Raw genomic sequence first — 15,758 nt, forward strand, 5'->3', positions numbered from 1 at the left:
CTAAATTGTGACAGCTGCTGTGCGGTTGAATCCGCGCCGTTGGAGATGGATCGCGGAATGAAATCGGGCCATACATGGTACCTACCCTCTCAACACAGGTGGCTAGCTGCATCCGATCCGTCAGCTCTTAAATTAAAATAAAATGCAGATGTGCCTGTAGGAGGATGAGCCACGAAACAAACCAACTACTCACTCACTCACTCAAGTAGTTCGGCTGGCCTCGAGCACGGGGCTCCCTCCTTGTTTTGTGTCGAGTATGCACGGGGATGGTAGGTGTCATGAGTGGTGTGCATTCCTCCTCCCCTCCCTGCCTTCACTTGGATATATACTTGGATTGACGAAACAGCAACGACCTGACAAGACCGAGAAATGGAGGGAGGCAGCAGAGTAGTTGTATTGACGAAGCCATAGAAGGCACCAACCACAGCAAGCTAGCTACCTCGCTCAACCCAACCAAGCCAAGCCAAGCCATAATAATTAATACAATAATGGAAGTGGCCGCCGGTACTAGCAGCAGCGACGCGGCCGTGCTCGTCGCCCTGGCCGCCGTCCTCCTCGTCCTCACGCTGTCGGTGCTCACCACCAAATTTCAATGGCCCCGAAGCAACAGCAAACTGCCCCCGAGCCCAATGGCACTCCCGCTCATCGGCCACCTGCACCTCATCCGCCCGCCACCGCACCGCGCCTTCGACCGCATCCTCGCCCGCTACGGGCCCCTCGTCTACCTCCGCCTCGGCCCCTCCACCCACTGCGTCGTCGCCGGCACCGCTGAGGCCGCGCGCGACCTCCTCAAGTTCGAGGCCAGCATCCCGGAGCGCCCGCTCACGGCCGTCACGCGCCACCTCGCCTACGACTCCGCGGGCTTCGCCTTCGCGCCCTATGGCCTGCACTGGCGTTTCATGAAGCGCCTCTGCATGTCCGAGCTGCTCGGTCCGCGCACCGTCGACCAGCTGCGCCCCGTGCGGGAGGCCGAGCTGGCCGCCGTGCTGGGGGCGCTGCGCGCCGCGGCGGAGCGGGCCGACCCCATCGACGTCAGCCGCCAGCTCATCCGCATGTCCAACAACGCCATCATGCGCATGGTGGCCAGCGCGCTGCCGGGCCACATGACGGAGGTGGCGCGGGACTGCGCTAAGCAGGTGGCCGAGGTCGTGGGGGCCTTCAACCTCGAGGACTACGTCGCACTCTGCCGCGGATGGGACCTGCAGGGGCTCACGCGGAGGACGCGCGAGGTGCGCGACAAGTTCGACGCGCTGCTCGAGATCATGATCACGGGCAAGGAGCAGGAACGGCGCTCGCCGACGACCGCCAAGGTAACCAAGGACTTGCTGGACATCCTCATGGACGCGGCGGAGGACGAGAACGCCGAGGTCAAGCTCACCAGGAAGAACATCAAGGCCTTCGTTCTCGTGAGTTCCTTCTAGTTGCATTGGCTTCTGTCTTCGATCTCTGCGAGATACTCCACTATATAATAGTGTCTGCATGCTTTAACTCTATATATGATCTATATATATCGCGCCTCACTGCAGGACATCTTCACCGCGGGGTCAGACACGACGGCCACCAGCGTGGAGTGGATGCTCGCGCACCTGATCAACCACCCGGCCTGCATGGACAAGCTGCGGGCGGAGCTGGACGCAGTGGTGGGCACGTCACGGCTGGTCGGCGAGAATGACGTCGCGCAGCTGCCGTACCTGCAGGCCGTGTTCAAGGAGACCCTGCGCCTGCAGCCGCCGGCGGTGTTCGCGCAGCGGGAGACCATCGAGCCGGTGCACGTCCGAGGCTACACCATCCCGCCCAAGACCTCCGTCTTCTTCAACATCTTCTCCATCGGGCGCGACCCGGGGTGGTGGGAGGAGCCCCTCGAGTTCCGACCGGAGCGCTTCATGCCCGGCGGCGCCGGCGCGACCGTGGACCCCAAGGGGCAGCACCTGCAGCTCATGCCGTTCGGGAGCGGCCGCCGAGCCTGCCCCGGCATGGGCCTCGCCATGCAGGCCGTGCCGGCGTTCCTGGCCGCGCTGGTGCAGTGCTTCGACTGGGCGGTGCCGCTCCCGCAGGGTCAATCCAAGGCGCCACCGTTGGACATGGAGGAGGCCGACGGGCTTGTCGCCGCCCGGAAGCAGCCGCTCGTGCTCATCCCCATCCCGCGCCTCAATCCGCTCCCCACAGCAACAGCTAGCTCCGTGAACTGATCGAGGGCCTCAGTGTCCTCCCCGGAAGACTCTTGCGCCATTATGGATTGAAAGCTGAATTATCACGAATTTTGCATTTGAATTTTGTGCAATTCGGAATAAAACCATATCTATAATCTAAAAAAAACTATATCTATATCACACCGGGAACCAGCCGGGTTCCGATCATAATTATAGTCATGGTTTGGATTTTTGCCCAAATCGGACATCAGCCTGAATGTATCATTTTCAACAGCACACGTGAGCAGCAAGCCAGCCACTGCCTTTTCAGATGATTTAGGCCCTGTTTTACGTCGGATTTAAGCTCTATTTTATACTAAAATGAAAACAGCTCTATAAATTTCTGAAGTTAGAAATACCTAATTATAAGAGTTCTTAGATCACTCCTAATGGTAATGTTTTTAGACATTAATTAGATGTCCACTAAATAAAAAAAGAATGTGGTAAATAATTTAAAGATAAAAGAAAATAAGATTATTTCTTATAGGAAAAACTAATTTTTTGAGCAATCCTAAATGATTATAAAACAATAAATTATTTTGAAAAACCTTAAGAAACTATCAAACACATGTCTACATTAAAAACTTATTTCTTAATATCAATTTCTTACTTAGACATCATCTAAGAAACAAAACCCTATGCAAACAGGCCCCTGTTTCGCATGGCCTGAGTTTCTGAGTCGTAGGGCAGAATTCAGAGCGAGTAGTGCTAGAAACTTTCTTCCAAAAAAACGAGAACAGTACCCAAAGACTTGTGTCTTATCGCAATACAATGCCAATGTCATTGCGAACTAAAGCAATCGAAAAAAAAAAATCAGACTAAAGCTGATTATAGATACACCGTTAAGCAACCAAATGCTCAGGCAGAAACTCTAGATATGTAACAATCAGCTTGTCATCAGATGGAACATTGCATAGTACTAATGTGACTGACAAGCACAACAGGTCCTAACAGGGTATAGCAGGCAGCGTCTCGACTAGTGCAGCAAGAGTGACTTGCCCCAGAGCTTCACAATCCCAACGCAGCACTGCATGATACAACATACAAGCCATCCATCAGACCTCTGTAGATAGTACAACAACATTTAGAGCGTAGAAAAATAGAAGATGTAATTGCCCCTAGGGGCATTTGCAACCCGTATCCACATCATTGAGGACATATCAGAATGCAGAACACTGCTTTTATTCGAATTCAAATGCCAAATAATGTAGCACACATCCCAATGCATTCCTCAATGGTGTTGATCAGAAGTTCACATGCCCCTGCGCCTGTAACTCCATATACTAAAGCCTATTTAACCCCGTAATCTTGTAAAATCAGAGACACCCCCCCCCCTTCTTTCCTCTACTCATTGATGCTGTCATGCAGGCGGTTTTGCCACCATGCACAACCACATGGTGCTTACTAAGCAAATAAAAAAATATAAAAACTTATTCATTGTCTCTCTATTTCTTCTCATAAGAAGTTAAATCCCTGCGTGGCCACCGGCTGCGTGCAGATGCCGTGCACAAGCAAGACAGTGCAAGAACATGGCGAGTTGGCTGGCATAGTATGGCAGTGCAGATGGCATGGATCGTCAGGTCGGGTAAAACCACTGCTGCTCAAGGTCCACAAAGCAAAGAAGACCATGGTTGGGCTCAGGCTGGACCAGTGAGAAGTTAAATTTCCACCGATAGTCAAGAATCAAGGGAGGAAACTACCAATTCGAGCTGGATTAGCGCCATATCGTCTGCTTAAAAGATTGGAGATGAGGTTCATAAAAACCAGCAGTCACTTGCTGATTAATACTTCTTAGTCCCAACTGGCATGCACAATACAGGTAGGCTTTTGGTCGAACTATATGCTATCTTGAATGTATTTGTGATTGCAAGCAAGAAGAAACACAACCGTAGGACAAAACAACAGGAAAAGGTTAATAACCATTAGAATTTTGACTTATTGGCAAGGACCGTGTGTTTCAAAAGAAAAAAAGGTCACAACTTGGGTTTATTATTTTTGCTTTCTTCTTTGGTTAGGATTTAAATAATTGACCACACAATGTGTCAGCTTCCCTCCATGGAATTATATTACAAAATGAACACCCAATATTTGCTACATGATAAAGTTGGAAATGATAAACCACTATATAGTGATGCAACATGCAAGAGACTAGTGTTCAGCCAAAGCAAGTAAAGGTTATATACTTATATGCATTTACAACTTATACACATGATAGAACATGGTCCGCAATTTGCTTAAAAGAACATTAAAAACCATGCTGAGGCACTATACTCCAGGTCCCCAGCATTTGTTTACAGCTAAGCTCATGTAGATTGGGAAGGAACTTACCATCTGCTGAGTTACCCTCGGTAGAGCCTAGCCTTACTTGTGAAGAATACTCTTCTTGGGCATTTTAGGCTTCCTCTGGATATGGTTCTGAAAAATGGAAAAGTATGAGCAAAATTAGAGGACACAAGGAGAGAAAAACATACTTATCTAAAGAAAGAAACAGAAAGGAACCTTTTGTCTTTCTAGAGCCTCAACATCTGTCCTCTCCTTCCAATTGCTCTTACGCAGTTTAATAGGGCGGTTCCCAACATATTTTCCTGAAAGAAGTTTGTTCAGAAGTAACAAGGGAAATTTTCAATCAAAATATGCAGATAAGTGGCAGCAACTGAATCTGTAGAACATATTATAATACAAACCATTCATTTCTTTTATTGCTGCAGCCAGGTCAGTAGGGTTTGAAAAGCTCACAAATCCATAACCTTTAGCTTTGCCAGTCCTCTTATCTCTAACAACCTGAAATTAAAGGGCAAATGCAAATTATGGCCATTGGAATCAAGAAACACATGTGAAATGCTGCATACGATGACCAGCATGAGCTGTGCTACGTATAACTCAGTAGCTGGGTCAATCATAAAACAGATAAGGAATTGAATCCAGTCGCTAGCTTCCGTCCCTCTAAAATTCCTCTCTTGTAGTTCGAATCTTTGCCTCCTAATCTCTTAGCTGCTCTCTCTGTAAATTTATGTGAACTAGTTTGGGTTTCTATACATGCAAAGATTTGAGCATGGAAGGAAGCAGACAACGAATTGAACAAACATTAGGTAGTCGATAGTTAGCTACTGATTTCTTCAAGATGAGTCCTTATACTTTTTTGTGTTATCGATTACCTAAAAAGTAGTTTTGGCAGATCTACACGATCTATGAATTTACTCCCTCCAGTCATAGAAAAGGACATATGGGACACCACTGATTTTATATTGTACTGTATTTATAAACTTAGGAAATGTATTATACTATGACAATACTCTTCAAGACAAATCTACACATCATTTTCACATGCCTAAACGAAAAATATATATATAGAGAAAATGATAGCAAAAGTTTAAAACAGCCGATTACACACATCCCACGAAGATTTTTTTGTGTGTGTGTGTGTGTGTGTGTGTGTGTGTGTGAAGGGGGAGTATGTTGCACGGAGTTGGTGCATGGTTCCACCAACAAGAAACTTTCTATTCAAATATTATGCTGTGCATATCATAATTCATGTGCAAAGATTAGTTCATTAATTACATTGGAGCTCATGCATGATATTGAATCTACTCAGGTTAATAATTTTTCGGGGTATAAGTTCCCACTGAATCTAGTCTAACCCATGAATTTGGTAATAAATTTTGCATCAGCCTTTGAAGCACCTCATGCAGGCTGTGAAAGTTATCTAGCCAGATTAATCATTTGAGGCCAGACTATGTGCATAAATTTTGAAGCAGAATACTTTGAAGAACATTTCAATGTTTTGAGCAGGTTGATCATAGGCCATGTGCTTAACAACCTTGTGCCAAAACTACAAACCTGAGTATTTTGTTAGCTTGAGTTCTGTACAATTCTCTTCTCAGAAAAAAAAGATAATCAGATTATAAAGTGCATTTCATTTCATCATTAAATATTAAAGAGCCTTTGTCATACAATTCTCACCATGAAGAGCATGAGAGAGAGAGAGAGAGAGAGAGAGAGAGAGAGAGAGAGAGAGAGAGAGAGAGAGAGCAAGCAGGTACCCTTGCCATGTTGAAGGAGGGGAATCGTGAGAATGCTTTGGAGAGAACATCATCATTAACTTCGTTACCCAGATCTCCACAGAACAACCGATAGTCATCTGTAAATAAATTGTAAAAAGAACATGAGAGAAGCGAGGCGTAGAATTGAAAGAAGTTGTCCGTGCGTACTCTCAGGCCAGTCGGCAAGGGTGGGGTCTTCCCAAGATTGTCCGGCTGCGCGGCGGGGGACGGACTTCTTGGTGGTGGAGGGGTCGGAGGGCCTGGCGGTGGAGGGGTCGAGGACGTCGCTGGTGGCGAGGGCAGCCTTGACGCTCTGCAGCGCCTCAGGGGTGATTGTCTGCGCGTCCCGCTGGAAGAGCTGCTGCGCCTGTTGCAGCTGTTGCTGGTACTGCTGGTAGCTGCTGGCCGCCATGGGCATCTGCGGCTGGTGCTGCTGCTGCTGCAGATGGAAAGGGAGCGGGAAGTAGTTGGCCCCCGCCGGAACCGACGAGGAAGACCCAGGCGGCGGAGGCGGAGGATTAGCAGGCATCCTGGCCTGGCCCTGGCTAGATTAAAAGAAGATCTTGCGCGCTGGAGAAGAGAAGAGGAAGAGCCTAATCAATCGAACCTAACCATGGATGGGTTGGGATTGCGTTAGATCTAGGGTTACTCACAAAATCCGCAGCAGGCAAGATAGATAAGGGTTACTCACCAATGAATGGATCCAAATCCGGATGGATGGATGGATCGAGGAGGCAACACTTGCGCGGAAGGAGTGGCTTCTTAATTCTTGTGCGCGTCGCCGGCGGACGACAGATTTTGTTGGTGTGGCGGCGGTACAACAGTAAAAGGGAAGGGAACCCTAATAATCAATCCAATTTTGCTTTCCACTTGCCCGTCCAAAAGAAAGCCAGATCCACGCCCCTCTCCCCCTCAAGGCCGCCGCCCGAACGCTCCTCCGCCCAGGGCCACCTGCCGTTGCACAGCACCGCCTCCCGTCGCCCTCCCCCACGCTGCCACAGCACTAATCCAAGCGAAGCACACCGGGAAGCAGAAAAGGCTTTACCTTTGCATCATTTGTGTGTTTTCAGTGCTCAACTTTCATGCGTGATTCGTTCTAGACTTGTAGTGGATGCCATATTTTCATTAGTTGTGCCTTCCGAATTTCTTTTCTTCCTTCTCAGTTGGTTGTGGATCTTACAAGAACCGAGGAATGCATACAGAGATATCACAATGCCTGGAAATTTTATTGCTCATTTTTTAAAGCCACCGCAAGTATATGAAAATTTGGTGTGAAAATTCCCAAGCATGCTTTGCTATATTAACAGTTCATTTGGTTGGAAGATGGTATTGAGGATCAAATCAGCGACGATGTAATACCTCGAGTTTGCGTGCTAATGAGATCGCTCAAGGATCAGATATTGCTTCAAGAGACAAATTCTGCTTCTGCCTAGGTGAACCAGGATCATTTATTGCAGATACTCATCGGATATTGTTTTAAGAGACATTCTGTTTCTGCCTAGGTGAAACAGTATTATGAATTTTTTTATGCCTCCCGACTGGTACAGCTGTAGCATTTGTTTAAATACCAATACACACAACACCCGACACATGCACACCTCTACACACGCTAAGTACACGACCAAACCTACAAACTACACACATCATCGAAGATGGCGTCCTTAGAGAGATCGACGAAATCAAAGCTCCGCAGGTGACGTGCACGTCACAATCTCCTTGCGGCATCACGCACGAGAGGTTGATCTAGAAAATATTGGGGACAAACCTGGTGAATACCCGCGTGAGCCACCGCTCGAACACGAGCTGGCTCGGGCGCACGCAAGCGCCCTTGCCAACCGAGCTACCGCTCAGATTCGCAGTATTGTGAAATTGAGATAACTAGATCGCACTGATTATCAAGCGCTGATCATTTGTTTGATTATTTCTTGCTTGTCTATTACAAATTAACTCCTTTTTTATATAGACGCTAAAGATTTTAAAATATGGAAAGTTTTATTTAGTAATAAATCCGATTTACACCCTCAAATTCTCACAGAAGTCTAATTTTCAATCCTGACCTATAAAACCAGACATCCTACAACTCACAAGTGATGAAATCGGATAAAATACCCCCCTACCCAAACCACCATAGTTTTTGCTGACGTGGTGGTGGTATCACACACGTGGTAGACCAGTTAGCAAAAAAAAAAAAGGAAAAAAAATCAGGAAAATGAAAAAATCAGAAAAAATCATGAAAAATAGAAGGAAAAACAGTTTTTTTTAAAAAAAATCAGAAAAACTAGAAAAAATAGAAAATATCAGGAAAAACCAAGAAATTAGGAAAAATAAAAATAAAAATAAAAAAAATAGAAAAAAAAAAATCTATTTTTGGTCTTTCAACCGTCACAAAAGTCTAACTATCAAGCGACTAAATTTAGCCATTGTTACAATTGATGCCTGAGTGTTCCGCGGATTCGAAACTTGCCATTCGAATTGCGTATTGTATGACTTTGATATATCAATATACGGGCGTGCCAGTATACTATCGTATACAAAAGGAACATGAGACAAGATGTAATTAAAACACTTAACTTTATTAATTTATTATCAAAATCATAAAGTACAGTTTAATTTATTACAATTTGTTCGCACATACATACAAACGCACACGCTATCTGACTAAACTTCCTGGAGATCATCAGTCCTGGTTCCCGAGGCCTCGTGAGGCCTCTAGTTAATTATATCCGACTTTCCGGACTACCTCCGATTAAACTGCTGCACTGGTCGTCATTAGTCGTCTCTGAGTCTGCAAAACTGTAGACACATGCATCAAAGACAAAGTAGAATGAGCGTTAGATAATAAATAAAAGCAAAAGACGGGACAAACAGTCTAGCGTGAGCTTTATGGACTGTTTATATATCCCGAGTCATCATTGCTGTAAGGAACCATCCAAACAGTATTCAAATTAATCATCAGGAGGATCATTATTCATAATCCAACCTCGACGATTAACCCGAATACCATTCCGGTAGTCCCAGCACGTGTTTTGTGCCCAAGATCGGAACGCATGCCTTTCCAACATATACATCACAACAAAGGTTAAGAAAGAGCGAGTAATTAACATTATATTACAAGTTCTTAAGCATGCAACAAGTTATCACAATTTACTGGAAAAAAGAGTTAGGAGGAGACTAAAATCTGCTCAACTCCTAACCAGCAAAAGAACTAAGCAGCGGAAGACTAAAAGCTATAAAAAAAGGGGATGGAGTCATATACCCTTAGGCTCCATCACAAAAGCACGATTACCCAGAGTAGGATGCACTACTCTTGCCCACCACCCTGATCGGCAGGCACAAAGTAACCGAACACCGCCCCCTCCTCAGCAGCTGGAGTACCTGCATCAACTTAAGGGCAGCACCCTGAGTACGAAGGTACTCGTAAGACTTACACAATATGGGTATATAATATCCCGACTCCAAGGATTATGCATTGAGTTGTTAGTAAGAATATAAACATGAGGTTAAGTTAATTAAAGAGGTAACTAACCTAGACATATGTGTGAGCAACTAACTTAACCAACATATATGAAATTACCCTGCAACTACCAACTGATCATATGAAACTGTAACCAACATGTGTATCAATAAGTAACAAGAACCAACATCACCATTTTCCACATACCGAACCACAAACCATACTCGAAACTCTACGACTGATGCAGATAAGCAATAGCATGCTCATGACCGAGAGTGCAGCAGCTCGAACTATTTATACACCCTGCAGGGGATACTCCTGGATCCACACGACTCAGGGACCATACGGCTTGTGCCACCTGCTAAAGTGCACACAAGGGGGTACCCGTGTCAACCTTTCCCAACCAGCCCCAACCGTGTGCGGCATACATCGCTCGGCGCGGCGGTAATAGAACTACTCCCGGAGCAAACTAGTACAACTTACAAGTCCACCCGCTTACACTGTCGATGTTCAGGCCCCATAAAAGCCACATCTGCGAAGGTATTTGGCTCGCCTTACCATTAGATCAGCATATGGTGAGTAAGGAAAGTGCTAAAGCCGACTACACCGACGATCGGTGCTTAACCAGTACAAAGCGGTCTATGGTGTCCGGTTTCCTCTACCGACCTACCCAGGGGAACTCCACATCCGGGCATGATAAACACCTCCTAGCACCGCTCACACCTCGCCTCATACTCACCACTCGACCAACCAACATCAACAACCCAACACGGTAACCATTGTGAAAGTAATTTAACCTATAGCTCGCGAACGATGGGACTGTCCACCGCTCGACTTTTACCGATGACCTATGCATTGCTAAGCATCTCGCATCACTTTTAAGTTAGACCTTATCATAAATAAACCCAGGTTATAAGGATATAGATCAACAATAATTCAAGGTAGAGACAATGCAATCAACATAGGTTTTACCCATAAAAGCCCGACATCGACTTCCAATACATGCAAACCTATACATAAGCATAATTTATCAATATTTAGACTTTATTCAATTCAACTGACATGGTGCAATATGTTAGATGTTTGCCTTGATGCACTAGCTCACAAAGGTAGGGTACCTCCAGATCGCCCTCGCTCGCCAGGATCGTCGGTTCGACGTTCTCTAAAAAGAATAACGCGTGCAATGCCATGAGTATGGATGAAATGAAACAATGTATGCCATAAGATGCGCAAAACATGTTAAAAGTGCAAACATGCGAGCTAGAACAAAATTGGGACTCAAATCAATTTGAAAAGTTGCCGAAAGTGCGGAACCTCCGGAGAATTCTCCGGAACCTCCGGACATATGCGGACTATCTGCAAAATTACGCGGAACATCCGGACATTGATAGGAAATGTGTTTTCGCCGATTCGTTGATCGATTCAACTTGAACACTAAACATACTCTACCTAAACGTGGTCATACACTATACCAAAGGGGTTTAGACTCAATTAATTACGAAATGTTAAAGATTAAAACCATTTCAATGCTCATTAAAACTCAGCACGTATTTCACTAACCATACTCTACCTAAACGTGGTCATACACTATACCAAAGGGGTTTAGACTCAATTAATTACGAAATGTTAAAGATTAAAACCATTTCAATGCTCATTAAAACTCAGCACGTATTTCACTAACCAAAGGAATTCAAATGCTCCTTTCATGGCTCGTAGCATTTCTAATGTGTAGAGTATGTTAATATAAGGCTAACAAAAGTGGTTTCAAAAAACGCAACTGGTCTCACATCATTTAAAGGTCGGATGAATTAATTACGAATTTTACAAGCCTCTATGCGCCTGATGAATAGTAACTACGGGCCCTCCGCACTTTTATGCAGAACCTCCGCATTTTCCACACTTTTTCGTGGATACTCCGCACTGTCCAGAACTTCTCTGATTTTGGGGAAAAATTTGCCAAATTGAATTGCGATCTTTTGCAAACTAAAGAGGGATATGTTTGGGAGAGTTTAGAACTCGACTAACCACCTAGCAACTCAATTCCTAAATCAAATCTCAACCAAATCCTCATTTTGATCCAAAACCTCAAAAACTCATGAACTTTGCTAAAACTCGAAATTGATCAACCAAATCATGAATTCTTGCCATGGAGAGCCTAAGAGACTTACCCAAGATGCTTGTGGAGGCTGGTGACCATCGGGAAGTGGAGGAAATGCTCGGGAAATGAAGAATTCCGGTGTTCTTCTCATTTTAACCCTAAACACCAAAATGAGCCAAGAAAGACTCAAATCCTCTGGGAATTCGAAAATGAATTGGATGGATGGATAGCTTACGAGCTCGTGATCGCAATGGTACCACATGCATACCTTCAATCCCTCTCTTGAGCTCGGATTTTGGAAGAAATGGGGAGAGGGAGTGAGAGCTTGAGTGGGAGGGGGAGGGAGCTCCTCCTTGTGGCCAGTTGAGCACATGAGTGAGGGTGGGAGCAGGTGGGAGAGAGAGAGAGGGCAGGTGGGGCCATATGTGGGGCCTACAGATAAGTGAAAAGGGTCCATTTTTGCTGCGAATTCAATCATTTTCTCTTCTAGATTTCTTTCTCTCATCCAAATAATTTCAAACGAATTGTATTAGTATTCCGAATTATAATTACACAAAATTAATCATAATGCTTAAAAAACATGATTATGCTTAATTGCGTGATTAAGAATTTGGGACGTGATAATCGACCATGCGGGCCTCATAATCTGTAGTCCCTCATCATCGGCTGTAGCCTCAGGTACTACAAGGAGATAGAGGGGGAGAGAGTCCAGCTACTCGATAGTTTCACCAGCTACAACCTCTCGGAAGCCCAGTGAACAACAACGTTTTTGAACTCCTATCTACAACCCCTAATCTCGACAACATCCCACAAGCAACTCAGCCACGAAGGCAAACACCACAAAGGCGAAAGGGTAATAACAATGGCATCCGAAGAGGCAACTGCACTGCTGGGCCTCACCGCATGTCATTGGCCACGACATACTCCCTCTGGTTGTAAATGTAGGTTGTTTTAGCCTCATCAACTATTCTCTAAATATAAGTCATTCTCGAACTTCTATGCATTTTTTCCTCTTTTGTTCCCATCTTGCCCTTGTTTAATAAATGCTACCACTCTCACAAATGAATGAGTTATATTTTCCAATGCAGAATAAATGAAGGGCAATAAGGTCATTTGATCTACTTTCTTAATCTTTGTGTACAAGTCTAAAACGACCTACATTTGCAATCGGAGGGAGTAATACCCAACTCAACGAGATCGTTAATCATCATTGACCCACTATGAGCATTACACTATCAACAACATCCAAGGGGGGATCAAATTAACACAAAACCATATCACAACATTCATAACAATAGGGCCACAACAGAAGGGCCTCAAGCATCATGGCCAAGCCGAACCCTCAACCACCAGGGGAGCCACAAAGGCATCAGTACAATGACCAAAGATCAAAAACAGTGCTCCATCATCCAGCACCATGTATATCAAGCTGCATATAACAAAGAGGTGCGGCAACAGATAGGGCATGATCGGTAAAGGGTGAGATCAAGCCACAAAATATACTAACAGTAAGGCAATATTAGCAGCATGGCTAGATCAGTGTCAGGAGCACCATGCCACCATTGCCCTACAAGCCACGACATGTGTTACTCATCCATCGATTGAACCAACAATAGATAACACTAGCTAGCAATTAGCTCAACAGGGGAGCCAATAGCACTGATCATGCAAGAGCAAGCTCCAGCACTTACTCAATGATGACAGATCAGAAGAAGAAAACAACAGAAGGGGCTCCATTAGAAGTCCAACAACACACTAATGAAGTCACTGCCTAGGACTACAAAAAGACCAGCTATATGGTCGGCATCAAGCAACACATGACTCGGTCACCATACAAACGAGGCCATGCCACTAGCAGCAATGTACTTAATAATTGCCAAAATAGCAGTACACATCACAGCCGAAATAAAGGGGGCACCAGCAGCAAGCAATAGGAGGGCGTAAACACCAGCCCGCCATACCTAGGCTAAAGGGGCGACAACAACTACGTCCAGCAACAACCCACACACATAGATCATGGCAATGACACACACACCGTTGGCGACGACACATATAAGCCAACTGCCGGCGTCCCGAGTACGATGGTGCTCAGATCAAACATCATATGGCGCTCAAACATGGCAACAGATCACTCAATCAACAATGCTCAAACGTAGCGACGTTCGGACACCCTACCGGCAAGTCGGTGGCTCTCTAATTCCTAGCCAACAACATATGAGCACTTCAGCAAACAAAAAGGAGGGGGACCAACACATACATGCCTACCAACTCATGACAGCCCGCATGCTTTCATGGCCATGGCGCAAAGCGCCGGCCAGCTCTCATCTTAGCACCAGAACAAACGACGACCAAAGCACGAGACTTTTCCATGGTCGCGGGAAAGCTAGTCGGATTTCATCACAGCACAAGGACTGTCGACAGCCAACTCACAACACCACCTCCTACGGCGCAAGGGCCGACCGGATTACCACAAGAACAAATCCGAACCAAACCACAACACCACCTCCTCAATCGCGGCACGAGGGCACCGGTCGGATCACCAATCACCCAAAACTGCTGCCACCACAAAGCAAAATAGCACGACATCACCTTCACAGTCACGGGCACGAGGGCACCGACCGGATCACCAATCACCCAAAAACAGTCGGCCACCACAACAAAGCAACACGACATCACCTTCACGGTCACGGGCACAAGGGCATCGACCGGATCACCACAAGAACAAAGAATAGCCGGCCACCCAACTCACAGCACGACACCACCTCCATAGCGATGAGGCCGGCCGGATCACAGAACAAAACACAGCCGAACCAAATCAAACACGCCACCATCTCCACGGTTGCGGCAACGAGACCGTCCGGGATTCAACACACCTGCACGCACGGATGTGATGCGAACCCCTGACGACTTCACCTATTATGCACAGACGCGGGCACGAAGTCTGGTCGGCCACCTGTAAAGTACGGACATTGTGCCGAAGTGCTGGCCGGCATCACCACGCACACGGCACGAGGGCCGCGACCCCTGTAGTAGCAAGAAGAAGGGGAGGGGTAGCTATTGCAGTGACCCAGCGGCAAAAGTTACAGCCATAGCGCTCCGGTGAGGCAAAATGCGATGGCAAAGTGTTGGATTGAAAAGGGGAAGAGCTTTACTCTCTCTCTCTCTCTCTCTCTCTCCTCTCTCTCTCTATCTCGCAGATCCGCCCCCTCCTCCACGGGCACCCCCGGCTGGGATATATAGCAGCAGCTAGGGGCTCCCCACGTGGAGAATTCAGATGGGGGGTTTAGATTCGGAGGGGAGAAGAGATAAGGATGGAGGAGATAAGCACGGGGGTGACCAGCTTGGGCGCCACAGCGGCGCGGCTCGAGTGTGGAAAGGTCGAGGCATGCGCTTGGACGCAAGGGCTCGGGAGCAGAAAAGGGGAAAGGAGAGAGCGAGGGAGGAGTGGGTCAGCTCGAGCACGCACGAGAGGCGGTCGAACCGGCTAGAGAGAGGTGGTGGCGCGCTTGGGAGAGGGAGCCGGCGGCGCGCTTGGGAAGGAGAGGAACAACGCCTGGCCGGGCGCCCTAGGGCAGCGAGGTGTGGAGATAAGGAGAGGGGGCGCCTGTGCTGGGCCGATTTGATTGGGCCGTGCCAGAAAAAGGGGAAGAGAGCCGGGCCGGACCAAAAAAGAGAGAGGCCGGTCGGGCCTCTCCTCTTTCTCCCTCTTTTTTTTCTTTTCTTTTCTCTTCCTTTTTTTTTTCTTTTTTTCACGTATATGTGTATGTGTATATGGGGATTGCGAATATACACGGCAGAATACCGTCGTACAAATGCCCCCCACCAAGTTGATCCTGCGTGAGAGCAAGGAGCGAGGGCTCGACTTGGTGCTCATAAACTTGAAGGAAAGAACACCAGCCTAGTATCACCCCGGAGCTTTTCGCTGCCTCCATCTTGTAGAGCTAGCTAGCGATGAACATCTTTGACTTGTGGCGGAC

General features: G+C 46.6%; 2 protein-coding genes across 3 annotated transcripts; one reads left to right on the forward strand and one right to left on the reverse strand.

Moving 5' to 3' along the window:
* The first annotated feature begins 176 nt into the window (after positions 1-176).
* Positions 177-2,426, forward strand: LOC133931056 (cytochrome P450 93G2-like). The gene is made up of 2 exons (XM_062377890.1): positions 177-1,406; positions 1,527-2,426. The coding sequence occupies exons 1-2, from the start codon at positions 489-491 to the stop codon at positions 2,187-2,189; spliced, it is 1,581 nt and encodes a 526-aa protein (XP_062233874.1). The 5' UTR covers positions 177-488; the 3' UTR covers positions 2,190-2,426.
* A 466-nt stretch (positions 2,427-2,892) lies between these two features.
* On the reverse strand, positions 2,893-7,409 carry LOC133931057 (uncharacterized). 2 transcript variants are annotated; one of them, XM_062377892.1, is made up of 7 exons: positions 6,921-7,409; positions 6,398-6,799; positions 6,230-6,327; positions 4,874-4,970; positions 4,689-4,774; positions 4,518-4,604; positions 2,893-3,216 (listed from the first exon to the last, which is right to left on the reverse strand). In XM_062377892.1, the coding sequence occupies exons 2-6, from the start codon at positions 6,756-6,758 to the stop codon at positions 4,551-4,553; spliced, it is 696 nt and encodes a 231-aa protein (XP_062233876.1). In that variant the 5' UTR covers positions 6,759-6,799; positions 6,921-7,409; the 3' UTR covers positions 2,893-3,216; positions 4,518-4,550. The 2 variants fall into 2 exon arrangements, with proteins under 2 accessions (XP_062233876.1, XP_062233875.1); XM_062377891.1 differs by having other exon boundaries at positions 6,398-6,836.
* Between the last annotated feature and the right edge of the window lie 8,349 nt (positions 7,410-15,758).

This window comes from Phragmites australis, chromosome 10, assembly GCF_958298935.1.
Source record: "Phragmites australis chromosome 10, lpPhrAust1.1, whole genome shotgun sequence".
Classification (NCBI taxonomy): domain Eukaryota; kingdom Viridiplantae; phylum Streptophyta; class Magnoliopsida; order Poales; family Poaceae; genus Phragmites; species Phragmites australis.

Coding starts and splice junctions, on each gene's coding strand:
- LOC133931057 (XM_062377892.1), bottom strand. CDS start 6,758: ATGCCTGCTAATCCTCCGCCTCCGCCGCCTGGGTCTTCCTCGTCGGTT. Junction 4,775..4,873: donor AGCAATAAAAGAAATGAATG/GTTTGTATTATA, acceptor AACTTCTTTCAG/GAAAATATGTTGGGAACCGC. Junction 4,605..4,688: donor AGGCTCTAGAAAGACAAAAG/GTTCCTTTCTGT, acceptor TCCATTTTTCAG/AACCATATCCAGAGGAAGCC.
- LOC133931056 (XM_062377890.1), top strand. CDS start 489: ATGGAAGTGGCCGCCGGTACTAGCAGCAGCGACGCGGCCGTGCTCGTC. Junction 1,407..1,526: donor ACATCAAGGCCTTCGTTCTC/GTGAGTTCCTTC, acceptor GCCTCACTGCAG/GACATCTTCACCGCGGGGTC.